The sequence below is a fragment of the Sorex fumeus genome, unplaced genomic scaffold (genome assembly GCF_029834395.1).
Source record: "Sorex fumeus unplaced genomic scaffold, SorFum_2.1 ptg000006l, whole genome shotgun sequence".
In the NCBI taxonomy this organism is placed as follows: Eukaryota; Metazoa; Chordata; class Mammalia; order Eulipotyphla; family Soricidae; genus Sorex; species Sorex fumeus.
The window spans coordinates 22,100,146-22,116,445 of record NW_026606063.1 but is presented as its reverse complement, the minus strand read 5'-3'; the positions used below and the strand labels follow the sequence as shown (position 1 = coordinate 22,116,445).

The window sequence follows — 16,300 nt, the reverse complement described above, 5'->3', positions numbered from 1 at the left end:
GAAAAACGACAGCCGAGTTGAGCAAATCAATCCTACTCACTTCAGTTGCAGGTTCTATATTTCACAGCAAGTAATCAAGGCTCAGTTTAAGCAATTTCTCCAGAATTACACCACAAAAGTGGCGGGAGGTGACAACATATGCATATGAGTGGTCTACAAGCACCCTGATTTGTCTACCACCATAGTGAAAAGTAACACAGTTTTGGGGGATGTGGTTTGGTCTGGTCAGCCCCATCCCTCTGCCAATCCCCCTCCTAAAAAGCAACAATGAAGAGTTCTGTAACATCCCAGAGTTGTTCCTGTTTCCATTTGAAACTGCAATTTCCCTGCTTTCATTTTCCACATACCAAGCAGCTATTGCCCATTCTAAAGCCAGTACTCCCTTCCAAATTTGCATGCCCTCTATCACAAATCTGAATCAGCTGTGTCAGGCTGACAGCATTCTTAAAGGAGATCGATGTTTTTCCAAAAGACTATGGATGAAAAAGACTAATTGTGGTCGTTTTCTTATTTTCTCATTTGTACTGATACATTTTTTAAGATTATCAGTTGCTAGGAACAGGAAAATTTATCTCATGAGTGGAAGATAAGAATTGGGAAAAAATAGAAAGGAGGCAGACACAGATGACTTTACTAGTGATACTAGTGTTATTGGTATCCATCTACTTCTTATACCTATAACTCCCTTTGCTCCTGCTTGTTCCTTGAACCATGGGACCATGTGTTATACCTCACTCCGTACAGTCATACCTCTTGTCCTGGGGTCAATGTCTGCACCATCACAGCAAAGGGTCAAATAGTAAGCTAAACACTTGCAAATGACATAAGACACTGGTGTTCGGTGACAGCAATACCACGGAGGTAAAAAAAAAAGTGCAGGGAATTGCAGCTCTCTTTACAATAGCCAGAATCTGGAAAAAACTTGAGTGCCCGAGAACAGATGACTGGTTAAAGAAACTTTGGTACATTTACACAATGGAGTACTATGCAGCTGTTAGAAAAGATGAAGTCATGAAATTTACATACAAGTGGTACTACATGGAAAGTATTATGCTAAGCGAAATGAGTCAGAAAGAGAGGGATAGACAAAGAAAAATTGCATTCATCTGGGGAACATAAAGTAACAAAATAGGAGACTAACACCCAAGAATGGCCGAGATTAGTACCAGGAATTTTGCTCCATGGCTTGGAGGCCAGCCACACGTGCTAGGGGAAAAGGGAGTTCAGATAGAGAAGGGCGCACCAAATAAAGGGTGCTGGGAGGATCCTCCCAGGATGGGAGAAGCACGCTGAAAGTAGACTATAGACCAAACATGATTGCCACTCAATGCCTCGTTTGCAAACCACAACACCCAAAAGGAGAGAGAGAACAGAGAGAAATGCCCTGCCACAGAGGCAGGGTGGGTTGGGGGGGAGCATGGGGGTGGGAGGGATACTGGGATCCATGGTGGTGGAGAATGGGCACTGGTGGAGGGGTGTGTATTTGATCATTGTATAATTGAAACCCAAGCACAAAAATTGTAAGTCTACAACTGTATCTCATGGTGTCTCACTAATAAAAATTAAAAAAAATATATTTTATATCAATACATCAATACCTATTGGGCTAAATTATTCTTTTTAAGGGCTACATGGAATTTCATTAAACTCTTTGTAAAAATAAATTATTGGTAATATTTTATTATTTTAACCCACATTAATGTGAATTCCATTAATGCACATAATTCATATATTTGTGAATATATCTCAGATGTGAAATTTCAGGATATAAGAGGATGTATAATACTAATCAGAAATAAATTCATTTCTTTACAAAAAAAAAGTGCAGGGAAGATCATACCAAAGGCTTACTGCATTCCTGGTGGGCTTGGGAAACCACCTGTGGTTCTGAGATTGAATCCAGAGCGACCACATGCAAGGCAAGCTCCTTGCTGTACAACCACCAGCTATAGCATAACTCCATCCCCTTTTTCCTAACTATTATTGGCGTATGTTCTACTCTGAATACTTAAGAACTTGATTGAGGTAACCAAAGTGCTTAGAACCATACAACCTGTCTTTAGCATTTATCAAGTCAGAATTAAGCTTAACTTCAACAGCCACCATATTTCTTTGATTTAGTAATTAGAATTTGCATTTATCCAATCAACAAGTATTTAGACATTGTGTACATGCAATGCATAATTACAGGGATTCAAAAGATTGTAAGTATATCCTCCTGGACTAACATGTTTTCGTGAGAGTGGAGACAAAAATTTTGATGATAATTAAGTCCATCTATAGCTCAAAGGCCCTCCTTCTGACTGGGTCCTGGCATCCTCTGACCTCTGAACTCCACTATTTCAGTGGGTCTGCCTTCGCCTCTCAGGCCCTCTGCTTGCTCATTCAATCTTCCAGGCAAACATCCACTTCCTGTGCCTGTAACTCCTTTGTTGTTGCTTGTTCCTTGAACCATGTGACCGTGTGTCCTACCTTACAGTGTACACACTCACACCTCCTGTCCCTGGGTAAAAACCACCCGGGAAGGAAAAGAGCAGCACCCAGCCTGATGTCGCAGAGGATTTATCCTTAGCACAGCAAACACAATGGGGAAGACGCACAGACGCCCACCAAACTCAAAGAGTGACAATAACAGCACAGAAGGCTCTATCTGTAACAGCCAGCTCTGTAAACTCTCAAAGAATGACTTTAGTGACACCATGCTGAAGATATTTAATGAGTTCCAAGAAACGATGGCACTGATAGAAAACCAGGGAACCAGTGAGTCGCCATAATTAACTACTCCTGTGAAAAATCCTGACTATATTTCATGAACCCGGAAGGCTACTGAGAGTATCATACCCGCATATATGCCTGACAAGGAACACCTGTAAAGGTGATTAGAGGCTGCCCCAAAAGCTTCCATCCCTCTCGGAGAGCCCGGCAAGCTACCGAGAGTATCCCGCCTACACGGCAGAGCCTGATAAGCTAACCGTGGCATACTTGATATGTCAAAAATAGTAACAATTAATGATCCTCATTCCCCTGATACTGAAGTAGCCCCCAATATGTCACCAGGCTACACTAGCATGTGACAGGGACGGATGGAGATGTTACTGGGCCTGCTCAAGCGAATCGATGAACAACAGGATGATAGTGATAGTGATATTTCATGAAAAAAACTTTAAGAATTAAAAAAAAGTTATAAGTATATAGTGAAGAGTATTGCATAAACTTATCCTGGTGATCATTTTGCAATACATATAAGCACTGAACTATTTTATTGTACACCCAAGACTAATATAATGTTCTACATTCATTTTACCTCAGTAAAACAGAAGAATGACAGAGCAGTAGGTGAGTAAGACAACACTTACTATGCAGATGCATACTCAAACAGACGGGAAAATGAACACAAACCTAGTAGTGTATTTTTACCTACTTAAACAGCATATTGGAAAGTTGGTATTCCCAAACTGATTATTCACCCGAAAGTGGTCTTAAGCAATTACACAATGACCTCAAATCACAGTTAATAGGGGTGAATGTCCCTCACAGGCCTCCTTACCCGCTTCTGGGGCCACGTGGCCTTGAGAATGGCCTCCGTTCGAAAGAACACCAGGAGTTTGCTGTCCTCCTCCGTCAGGTGAAACGACTGGCCCAGAATCTGCAGTGCGTGAACGCGGGGTCTGACGGGTAAGGCATCATTGGCACAGAAAGGCCGCAGCCACTCAAGCAGGTCCTCAGAAGAAACCAGTCCTTCCCTGCAAGGCAATGTTCAGGGTGAGACAGAGACGTAGACACATTTGCTACCCATTCATTCATTCATTCATTCATCAATTCACTTATTTTTATGGAACCACCGTGAGATACGTCATTACAAAGCTGTTCATGATCAGGTTTCAGGCATACAATGTTCCAACATCCATCCTGTGTACACAGCCCACCACCAACATCCCTAGTTTTACCTTTTGTCACCCCCCACCCCACCCCACTTTCTTTCTCTCTCTCTCTCTCCTCCCCACCACCCTGCTTTTTTTGAAAGACGCTATGGTTTGCAATACAGATACCAAGAGGTTATCATGCTTGTTCCTTTACCTACTATCAGCACACAGTTCTTGTCCAGAGTGATCATTTCCAACTATCTTTGTCACAGTGGTCCCTTCTCTATCCCAGCTGCCCCTCCCCCAGAACCTGAAGCTGATTCCAACTGCTGAACAATCTTCCTGGCCCTTGTTTCTACTGTCCTTGGGTATTAAGTCTCACATAGGTGATGGACTTAACTCTTGCTTGCTGAGTGACCTGAAGCTTTTTCTGACTGAGTGGGAAAATTTCAGTTTCAAACAGTATACAGCAAATCATAGTGGGTATTTTAAAACTACATAAAATGAATGTGATTTCTACAGAGCAGCCTATTAAAATGAGTTACAATAAAGCAGTTGAAAATTCTCATTACGTCCTTAGCTATTCTGTTTCTTACTTGTAGTTAATAAGTAGCATAGTTTATTTCTATCAATGATACTAATAATTCCAAGCTGTTTTAAAACAATTTTATATAAACTATTACTAGATAGTAATAATTATGCAAAGAAATATCATAAATTCCATTTTATTTTGCTGTTGATTTTCCCCCTGGTTTTATTGGCATGTAATCTTGTCTTAGTTTTAAGGGGCATAACACAAAAATTTGCTATGTGTATATATTGTGAAATAATTGCCACAGTAACTTTAGTTAACATTTATCACCTGACTGAGTCACAAAGATTTTTTCTAGAGGGGAGATCTTTTAAAATCCACTCTTAGTAACTTTTAAGCAGCACTATCAAAAATACTCACTAAACTACACATATGAGATCCATTTTACAGTGAAGAAAGAGGTTTCATGGAAGTAATATAAGCCCACAAACATCTGTAATCATTAAATGTGATCCCCAAATCTATGTCTGAGTTGAACTGCTTTTCTCTGTGATAGGATTTCTATACGGTAGGTTAAAGTACAGGTTTCCTTTTCAGGAAAAAAAAAAAAATCAGTACTCCCTGGAATTCTACCTCCTTTAAGTGAACAACAGAAAGAAGTCTCCCCCTTCAAAAGCAATTGAGGCCACTAGTGAGGAGAGGTGGAGGGTACCCCCTTTGGGAAACACTGGAGTAGATTTCCAAATTGTCTAGTACCCTGAAAATAAATAATGGTATGAAAGCTTGGTTATTAAAGAACTATTTAAAAAAGTTAAGAGAAAAACATTTTGTACAGCTTTCTATCCGGAATTAGAATCTTTTTTTCTTGTAATCCCAAATGTATAATTTTAAGAATACAATTTGATGATGACGTCAATAGACTGATATTGATGACTGCTATCAATACAGAAGCCTCACTCTCAGAGTCCCTGAGATCCATGCTAAATCACTAATTACACAGGTTTGTTTGTAACCAGATCTTTATGAGGCTGCCTGCAATAAATCACCTAATGACCTAACAAGATGGCATTTTTTTTCAATACTTCTAAGATAAAGGTCTACAATGCTGTATCTCTTAGTATTCACTCTAGATGTCAATAAAATTTTATGACAATTTAAAATAAATTTACTATTTATATTTAAGAATAAAAGAAATTACAAAACTTGTAGAAAACATGAGAAAAATTTCCTAAATTTACAAGACAATATTAGTTTTAGCTTTGAGTGTCCTTAATATGTACCAGAAATGGCAAAACTGGCATAAAAAAAAAGACAAGCAGTCACATATTTCCTGGCTAGAGACAATATATAAAGGTAAAAAAAAAAAACTATAACAAATAACTAAAAGAACATTCTAGGCCCAAAGAGATAGCACAGTGGCTAGGTCCTTGCTTTATAGGACACAGGTTTGATCCACAGCATCCTACATGGTCCCCTGAGCCTACCAGGAGTGATCCCTGAGCACAAAGCCAGGAGAAAAACCTTGAGCACATCTGGATGTGTCCCCCAAACAGGTAAAAGCAAAGAAAAGCAAAGAGAGGAAATAATATTTTTTGGAATTTAGTGGACATTTGAATTCTGGCCCTATTCATTCCTAAGGTCTCTAGTTTATATTCATGAATCTCATCTACCATATTCTAGGTAGACAAAGGTCCCAAAGCAAGCGTCTTAAAATCTATAAAACTAAAGTAGTATATATAAAGCAAAGAGTACACACTGTACATGGCACAGAATAAGAAATTCTACTAAGCAGTAAGCATCAGAATCATTATCATCAGTGTAATCAAATCACTAGTGCTTGAAAATACAGAGATGAGAAATTATATTAGTCTCAAAAAAAAAAATCAACAAACTCTCCAGTGGAACAGGAAAACTTTCCAAATGACTATTCTCTACATTATACAACGTAAAGCAATGTACAATTGAATGACAGTTCTGAAGAAAGTGAGTAGATTCAGAAGGCTTTGCAGAGACAGAACCTGGACAGGAAAATTAGAATGTATACAAATGAAAAGATGGGAAGATACAATTCAGGCAAAGAGAAGAGCAAGAGAAAAAAAAATCAAAAAAAAATTTCAAAGGATAAGAGCATGCCCAAGCTAATCCTGAAGCACAGATGTGTGGGTAAATTAAAGGAAAAGGCTCAGGGAGGACAGCTGGAATCCTCTGGATAACCAAGAGTCTGCAGACTGGAAAGCAATGGCCAGCCCAGTTGGCCAAGAATCCCCAGGAGTGGTTCCCAGGCCCCTTAAGCACTGCAGAGAAGATCCCTGGCCTCCTTTCTCCCAGATTCCACCAATAAAGGCAGGTCTTTCAAGCAGCATGGCCTCACACCTCCACAGCACAGGCATGGCTCCCGGCCTTGAATCTGGTCAGCCCAGAATCAAGCATCGAGTTACTGACTGGATCCAAGACAGATTCCATTATTGGTCACTGACAATAGCTCACCTCTTACTCATACAAATACATACAATAAATGAATAAATGTAAGTACATAAAATACTACCTAGCCCATAAGTAAGTTCTGCCAGTGGCAACCATCATCCCTAAGGACATCTGCTTGGATTTTGTACAGATGAAAATGAAGGAGTTTTTCTTGGCAGTGAAACTTAACAACCATGTTAGTGATTAGAGAAGGAGGCCAGAGGGGGCAGGCTTCGGTCCTTTAAGTGAGGTCTGCAGAGGCCAAATTACACGTTCATTATATGCTCCAAGTCGCTACCAGTGGAGCTGGAAGGGGCAGATGTTTCCCAGGACAATGCCTTCTACTTATCAGTGCGCAGGAAACAACCAGGACAAAATGCAAGGAAGATGAAAGAAATGCAAGAAGCCAAATGTGTATAATGTGCGAATGACACTGTAGTAGAATAGGAAATGTTACCATTTCAAAAATGCTATAATTATTATATTTAAAAAATATTAGAAAGGTCATCTCCTTTGTGTGTAAACGATTCCAATCTTAATTTTCTATTTTGGCTTTGAGACCACAGCTCAGCCTGGAGGTTACTCCTGGGCTCCGTGCTTTGGACCACGTGCAGCGGTGTGTAGGGGACCATGTGGTCCCCGGGACTGAACATGAAGCTCCCACAAGCCAAGTACACTCTGCCCTTTGGTCTACCTCCCCTGCCCTCCAATCTTCACTTTCCATAAACACTCATAACTGATTTAGGCAGGTAGACAGAGAAAGGCCCTCAGCAATGCAACTTGGGTCTACAAAATTCTGGGAAGGAAAGTTCTAAGGTTGATCCACCTTGTGGATACAGAAAACAAGACCTGATAAGGCCTTCACAGACCCTAAGGAAAGTGGACCTCTCCTCACAAAGGAAATTTGAGGAATTTCCTCAAATCCCCTTGGCCACCTCCCTAAATCTGATTAACTTTAGTGGTGCAGCCCAGAGAAGATTCCAGAACATTCTAGACCAAGACAACCTGAGAAGAGACCCAGTCCAAAAGCCAATTCAAGGCTCTCTATGCCCTTGGAGAAGCCCGAGTTCTCTCTTGAGCACATTACTCCTTCTCTCTCCCCTCCACACCTTCAAAAACCTTCCAAATAAAATCTATTTTACTTCATTGCTTGTCTATTCCTAAAATTCTTTTTTTTCAAGGAGAGACAAGAAACCCGAAAACCCTGGGTAAGGCCTGGGACTGGTTTCTCTTCTGCAAAGAGCAAATCCTTGTTCCAGCCTGAGTCTGTGGATCCCGAGAAATCAGGTGGTGGGGATCAACTCCAGTGCCTGGCAGACCAAGTGGACCTCAGGTGTGGCCTAACAGCCACCTGGTGGGGCTGGCGGGGCTTAGGGCATGCCGAGCAGGGGTTCATCCCAGACTCCTAGTCTTCCCAGAGGGACCTGGAAGGCAAAGGCAGAGTGGGAAAAGGAGACCGTCTTTCTTTCCTCCTGACTCATGTGAGCCACCCATGGGGTCCACCGACATTGTAGCTACTTTGTGACTGCTCTCGAATGGATGCCTTCCTGAGGTGTATTTTCCTGGGGCTAACTTGTCAGTAAGAACAGGAGCACATCTTTGTTACAATGAGGCAGACGTGGTGGCTTAAATCATAAATAAGAGTGACCGGTGGCCCAAAGAAAGCCTTCAGTGGTCGGTGTGGCTCTGTGGCCCGGGCTGAAGCTGGAGCCTGCAGACCAGTACGGTGTTAAGAACATCAGGCACTTGCACTGTGGGCAGGCTCAGGGAGCGGCTACAGAGCACGAAGAGGAAGAAGCAGGAGGGCTGAAGCTAAGCTTATGTTGGATGTTTTGTCTTTGGTTTCTTTTTATGGTGCTTTTTGTTCTTTAAAAATAATGCGAACTGGGAAACATAAAGTAATAAAATAGGAGACTAACACCCAAGAATAGTCGAGATAAGTACCAGGAGTTTCACTCCATGGCTTGGAGGCCAGCTGCACATGCTAGGGGAAAAGGGAGCTCAGATAAAGAAGGAAGCACCAAATAAAGGGTGTTGGGAGGATCCTCCCAGGATGGAGGTCCTCCCATGCTGAAAGCAGACTCTAGACCAAACATGATTGCCACTCAACGTCTCTTTTGCAAACCACAACACCCAAGAGGAGAGAGAGAACAAAAGGGAATAAGAGTGACGGTGGCCCAAAGAAAGCCTGTCACAGAGGCAGGGTGGGATGAGTGGGATGGGGGGTGGGAGGGATACTGGGATCCACGATGGTGGGAAATGGGCACTGGTGGAGGGATGGGTGTTTGATCATTGTATAATTGAAACCCAAGCACAAAAATTTGTAAGTCTACAACTGTACCTCATGGTGTTTCACTAATAAAAATTAAAATAAAAAAATAAAAATAATTAAAAAAATAATGCGAAATGCTTAAGAGCAAAGACTTTGATGAAGTCCGAGATACCTGACACTGTTCAACATAGGAGAAGCTTCAAAACAGCTGATGCTGGCACTGTGATTTGAGCAGCAATTTAAACAAACAAAAACTTAAAATCCGCAAGAGTATGGAAGGAAACCTTTCTTCCTTTTTGCATGGCACACAGAGGAATTCCTCTTTAATGATATGTGTTCCGAGTGGATTTAATTCTGTACCAGCCTTTTGAGACTCACTAGTCTGCCAGCTGACAATTTGTGGGTCATTCTTGTTAGAAAAACTGCAAAAGCAGATGAAGGTAGGGAGGAGAAAGGGAGATAAGGTGGAGCAAAGAAAAGATGAGAAGGTCGAGGAGGGAACTACTCAAAGCTCAGTCCTGGGGCTGGAGGGTATTTGGGCTGCTTAGAAATGAGTAGGCCCCTCTCACACCTGTAGCACTGTAGTCCTGTCCCATTGTTCATCGATTTGCTCAAGCAGGCACCAGTAACGTCTCCATTATGAGACTTGTTATTACTGGTTTTGGCATATCAAATACGCCACAGGGAGCTTGCCAGGCTCTGCCATACGGGTGGGATAATCTCAGTAGCTTGCTGGGCTCTCCAAGAAGGGCAGAGGTATTGAACCCGGGTTCGCCGCATGCAAGAAAAATGCCCTACCTACTGTGCTATCGCCCTAGTCCACTCAGGGAAAAAAACTGCACTTAAATAAGATCCCCAGGGAATTCAAAGATGCCAGGAAAGCACTGTCTTCCTGTTTTGTTTTGTTGGGGTGGACGGGGCAGGGGGTCACACTAGGCAATGCTCAGGGCTAACTACTGGCTCTGCACTCAGGGATCACTTCTGACTCGAAGGACCTTATTGGGTGCTCGGGGGACCATATCGAGTGCCAGGGATCAAGCCCAGTTCTCCACGTGCAAGGCAAGTGTACTATCTGCTAAATCTGTCCTATCCCCTTTTCCTGTTAATTTTTGATTCCATAAGTGATAGCACAGCGGTAGGATGTTTGCCTTGGGCGCAGCCAGCCCGGCCGAGCCAGGTTCGATTCCTCCGCTCCTCTCGGAGAGCCCAGCAAGCTACCAAGAGTATCTCACCTGCGGCAAAGCCTGGCAAGCTCCTCGTGATGTATTCAATATGCCAAACACAGTAACAACAAGTCTCAAAATGGAGACGTTACTGGGTCCGCTCGAGCAAATCGATGAACAACGGGAGGACAGTGTTTGTTTGTTTGTAATGTGACAATGAGACATGGTAGGGGAAATTCATAGCATCTTTACCTGGCAACCCCAGATATGTTACTTAACTTTCTGAATACCATGTCCCAATGTGTAAATAAAGACTTTATCTGGGTGATGGTTGTTCTGAGGAGTGAGTTGTCAATGGGTATTTCAATGATCATGGCATAGAAAAAAATATTTGGGAATTTTTTTTGTGTTAGTTTTTGGTAGATATTGCTGCTGTTTTTTTCCTAATATTTTCTTAAATCTGGGTTTAACCAATAGGGTACCATAAAGTATTATTTAGTTGTTGGTTTTTTTTTTTTAAACTTTCAGTTGAGAGTGTGCTGCAATGGGTGCTGCACTGAAGGGAAGGCCTGGCTTCATTCCTGCGAACTCTCCAAGAAAGAGGAAATGACAAAACCCGGTATTTCATGGCAGAAAATGAATGCAATAATTCCAAATACAAACTAGAAAATTAGATCACGTTCACACCACAAGCTACTGGGAGAAAGCATTCATATTCATCAAATAAATTCCAAATGCCTGAGTCACTGGAAAAGTCTTAATCTCATCTTTTGTAGTAGATATTCTAAAAGGGTCTGATGGTATTTCACAGCCCTAGAACACCTAGCCCTAATGTCTGGTGGTAATACAGGTAACCCAATGAAGAGGAAGTTGTCAGCCATGGACAGGTGCTCTGGGGAAAGGTGGCCTGCCAGACTGGTAGCTTTTTGTGGCTCACCAGAGTGGACCTGTGACCCCAGGCTAAGACCTCGCTGAAGCAACCTGGGAAAGAGAGGGACTCCCCTGGAAGATTCTGGGAAATATCTGTGAGGAAGGGAAATGAAAGACAAAAGTGTTGGACTCAAAGAATAATGTCCAGGATTAAACGTTATTATTATGTCTTTGTTTTTCTTTTTTTCTTTTCAATTACACATGACACACACACACACACACACACACACACACACACACACACACACACACTTCCCTGATTTTACTTTTCCTTCATTCATTTGTCTTTGCTATTCTGTACTTCTGGAATCAACGGGAAGCTCTGACTGTTTCTCTATTATCCATGTCTTCCTTTGAAAACTGTAGCACAAAAAAAGTCCCCTTTGTTGAGACCTTGAGATTAGAGTTGGGTTCTTTTGCATCCCTGACTGGAAATTCACACAGATCAAGAGAGCCAACCTGGCCATTTCAGATGGCTCTGGAGGAACAAGACTGAGGGACCCAGTGCATGAAACAGAGCCTGCTTAAGGCCCCTCTTTCCTGTGAGTCACTTTTCTGGTTCTGTCATGCACTGATAACGATGATTCTGTGGGGAGCTGCTGGCCAAAAAGACTGACAAACTGGGATGGGAATGAGGACAGCTAGGAGGACAATCTAGATGGTAGCTGCCGAGTTGTACAAAGCACCTCTGCTCTGCCATCTGTGATCGGAAATCCCATCCTGTGTGTAGCTGCCTGACAATTTATTCAGCCCAGAGTACCATTTCCCACCTCCTCTTCCTCAGAGACTCCTGTTTCATGGCCCAGCCCCAAGTAGGATGAACCCCTCCAGGACCTCCTCTGCTGCTCAGTGAGAATCACCCCATAGCATGGGAACTCAGGCAAACAGGGCTGCCCTGCAAGATTCTGATCTCTTTTGGATCGTAAGTTATTTCTTCTACCTTTCCAACTTCCTATGGCTTGGCATAGCGTATGGCCCACAGGAAGCATGCAGGGCGGTCTCTCCTTAGAACAAGCAGACTAAACTAACACTGCCCTCGTTTCCTGGGATTCTAAAGACCATAAGCAAAGAGAATGTGAGAAACTGCCGTGTAAAAAAGGCCGAGTAAATTGTGGCCCAGCTTGCAACTGATTCTTCATATTTACCAATGTGGCTTATTCCAAATGCTTTCACTCAAATCTCGGGCACAGAGAAATGTGCATGGAGATGTGCAGCTGAGGGCTAAATTGTGAAATAGAACCAGAGAGAAATCCCATCCTATTTCCCAGCTGCATGGCTCTGGACAAGCCAGCCCCTCTCAGCCTATCCTCCTCTGAGAACAGAACAGACACAGGGTCAAGAATAACCATCATTACATCTATCAAGACAGATGGATACAATGACAAGAAAATAAGCAGAAGACAAAACGTTTATATATTTGACTAAAACCACATAAAATATATTTGTACCTGGTCAATAACAAGAATATGCAAATAAAAAATTCTGGGATGAAACAATAGGGCAATATTCTCTAACAGTTACTATTATGTCATCACATTTTACATTGAAAAAAAAAAAGAAAAAGAAAAATGGAGTGAGGCCTCACAGGATTGAATGGATAGAAGACATCTGAAACAGAAAGTATGTAAGCGTGAGATTGCTGCTGTAAGTACTGGAACAGAATGGAAAATTATTTCTGAAAATGGTATTAGATACACATACTTTTCAAGACTTAGAAAGTCCCTAATCCTCAGGAGAACTCTAACACATATGGTTTTATTTGCTTTTGTTTTAAATAATATATATATAAAAAGAGAATCCGCCTGCCACGGGGGGGAGGGGATGCTGGGGTGGGGGCAGCAGGAGGGATACTGGGATCACTGGTGGAGGGATGGGTACTTGATCATTGTATGACTGAAACATAAGCACAAAAGTTTGTAAGTCTGTAACTGTATCTCACGGTGATTCATTATAAAAGGAAAAAAATAACATTTATGAGTCCACATATCGAATATATTCAATTTTTTGGACATGCGAATATCTTCACTTCTATGATGCTCCAAGCTGCTTCTATGCTTCTATGATGCTCCTCCACCTGCCCTCTATGGGGAGATTGAAGCAGAGAGCACAGTCTTCACAGCAAATGAGGCTCAGGAGTGTCCTGGCCTGCCCTGCTCAAGCTAGGGGTGAGGTTGGGGTCAAAACAGCGTTTGGAAAGTGTGTCCAGAGGCAGAGTCTCTAGTTAAACAGAAAATCCTATGCAATTCCTTCAGAAATGCCTAGAAAAGTCACTGACCCTTGGAAATGTCACAGTAAGCGGTAACATGAGAATTTTAAGGCTGAGAAAAGTATTAAGTGCGACGCATAAACAGTTCTATCTTACCCTTTGTCCACGCTGGCATGCACAGAAGCAACCACACCTTCCAGGACCTGAAGAGGGTCTCCTGGCTTGCCAAGCTCAGCACTATCCCCACTGTAAAGGGAAGGAGAGGAGATTTGATTCAGAAAAAATGGCTCAAGTTCCAGAACTCAGCAGACCTTCAGACCCCACCCGCCCTGCCGGGTATGGCACTGTTCCCTGCTGGCACCCACCATTCACCCTGTAGCACTCCACGAGTGGACCAGGTCCTCATGGCTGTGCTGAAGATTCAGAAAGAAAATAGTTTCTCTTTTAAGGCATACATGGTTTAATGTACACTTGTTTTCCTATCAGGTCAGCAACAAAATCTACTTGTATTCTCTCATTCAGAAAATATTCAATGAGCATTAAATATATGGACATTTGTGGGTATTAAAAATATGATCATCACCTAACTCTGTAGTGAAAAGAATATAAAGAAAGCAAAATCTGAGAGAGATAGTCCAGAGGTAATGTGCTTGTCTTGCATGTGGCTGACCCTGGTTTGAATTCCTGTACCACATATGGTCTCTCCTGCTCCGTCAAAAGGCATTTCTGCTTGGGAGTAAGTCCCAAGCACTGCTGGCCCCAAATCAAAAACCCAACAACAGCAAAACAGCAACAACTAATATATATGTGGTACTAAGTACCAGGCCCTGTTAAGTCCTTTACTTTTACTTGTTTTGATTTATATAAAATTATTTTATTCTTTTCTAGATTTATTGAGAAATTACTCACATGCAGAATGTTCAAAGTTTAGGGGTTCAACGAACAAATCTGATATATGTATAACATGAGATGTCTACCAGAATAAGATTGGTCTCACAGTTACCTTTTAGTGTATCTTTTAGTATATCTTTTATGCTAAGAATTTTAAGAGTTCTCAGTAAATTTCATATATGCAATACAACATTTTTATAGTTACCATGCAGTGTTAAATCCTTTAAATATTATTTTGCTATTTACATTACCCCAACAGTTCACAATTAATTATGCCCATTAAAAAATGGATGTCTAAAAAAACCAGTGAATTTTGATAATATAACAAAAGGTAAAGAAGTTTTAGATGAAGTTTTATGAACAACTTGAGTATCTGATTTAAATAACCTACTAGATTCAGTTAATTTTAGACCTAGTAAATGTTAACTTTATTCAGAGTCAAATGTTATGGATATTGTCAACAGTTATTATTATTCTTCCTTTAAAAATGAAGTAATTGAAGTAATTGGGAGTGGAGAAGTAATAGAGGGGTAAGGTGCTTGCTTTTGCTTTGTATGTGACTGACCTGATTCTTGGAAATTTCATAGAAACTGATATCTCCAGCATCACATATGGTCTCTTGAACATAGGAGTGACCCTGAGCACAGAGCCAGTAGGTAAGTGCTGAACACCCAAAAGACCCCCTTTTGGGGGGTTTGCCCCTCACCCCCCAAAAACGAAAGAAAAAATGGGTTAGTTGAATTCCTGAAGTTTCTTTTCCTTCCCTGCTAAAAAAAAGGAATCCACACTTACACAAAGTCTGCGTGTTAAGTATATCACTGATACTTAATGGTGAGAGAACTAACTCTGCGGGGGCAGGAGAGATGCTCAAGAGGCAGGAGCACATGCTCTGTACGAGGAGTCACAGCACCACATGGAGGCCCCAAGCACTTCTGGGAGTGACTCCTGAGTATCAAGTCAGGGAGTAGCCCCGGGGCATTGCTTGGTGTGGTCCTCAAATAAACAAAAAGAGAACCAAACATTTGTGGCAGAACTGGTTATATGGAGGGAGACATCACTATAATTATCCCAGAATATTATAAATGCAAAATGTCATATATTTTGCAAGGGGTGGGGGAGGAGAGAAGAAAAGCGCCTGCTATACAGGCAGACAGGGGTGGGAGTAATGGGAGGGGACCTCGGCATGCTGGTGCTGGGAAACGTACACTGGTGGAGGGATAGGTGTTGGAATACCATATGACTAAAAAAAAAAAAAGAAAAAAATGTCGTATTTTCTATTAATAAAATGTGAGGGTTTTCTTTTTTTTTCTTTTTGGGTCATACCTGGCAATGCACAGGGGTTACTCCTGGCTCTGCACTCAGGAGTTACTCCTGGCGGTGCTCAGGGGACCATATGGGTTGCTGGGAATCGAACCCGGGTCAGCCACGTGCAAGGTAAACGCCCTACCCGCTGTGCTATCGCTCCAGCCCCAAATGTGAGGGTTTTTAAACTAAAAAGTGAAAGCATTACTTTTACACACTGCTTATTTTTAGAGGTTTCTTATAAACCTTAAATTGTTAACAATGAAAGACTTAAGCATGAATCAAAAGACAAATATTGTTGCAAACACATATTTGTCATCACTTAAAAGAAAAAAGTTTCCTTACTACCATCACCAAAACACAATACGAAAAACAGAATGGAGTTTTATTAATTTGGCATTTGTTATTTCAAAAATATATCATGATACTTTATTTCTCTCTCTCTCTCTAAAATCACCAGATACCTCAACGCATTAAGGTGAAAGCTGTTTGAGGCTGGGGTAATTAAACTGATAAAGGCTCATTTGATTTCAGTTCAGCTGCTGAAAACTGACATGCATTTAATCAAAAAGTTCCTCAAGAGCAATACAGAATTACAAAGAATGCTTAAAAGGAGAATAAATTAAACACAACTAAATCTTTCTGGCCTAATTGCATTATTCACAGAAAGCACTTGAT

General features: G+C 41.6%; 1 protein-coding gene across 1 annotated transcript in view; it reads right to left on the bottom strand.

Annotated features, from left to right (window-relative positions):
* Positions 1-16,300, bottom strand: part of NBAS (NBAS subunit of NRZ tethering complex) — a 389,024-nt gene that overhangs the window by 40,313 nt on the left and 332,411 nt on the right. The window contains exons 47-48 of the mRNA XM_056124489.1: positions 13,586-13,675; positions 3,548-3,743 (exon numbers count right to left, since the gene is read on the bottom strand). Of these exons, the coding sequence (XP_055980464.1) occupies positions 3,548-3,743; positions 13,586-13,675 (286 nt within the window). The remainder of the gene's footprint in view (positions 1-3,547; positions 3,744-13,585; positions 13,676-16,300) is intronic.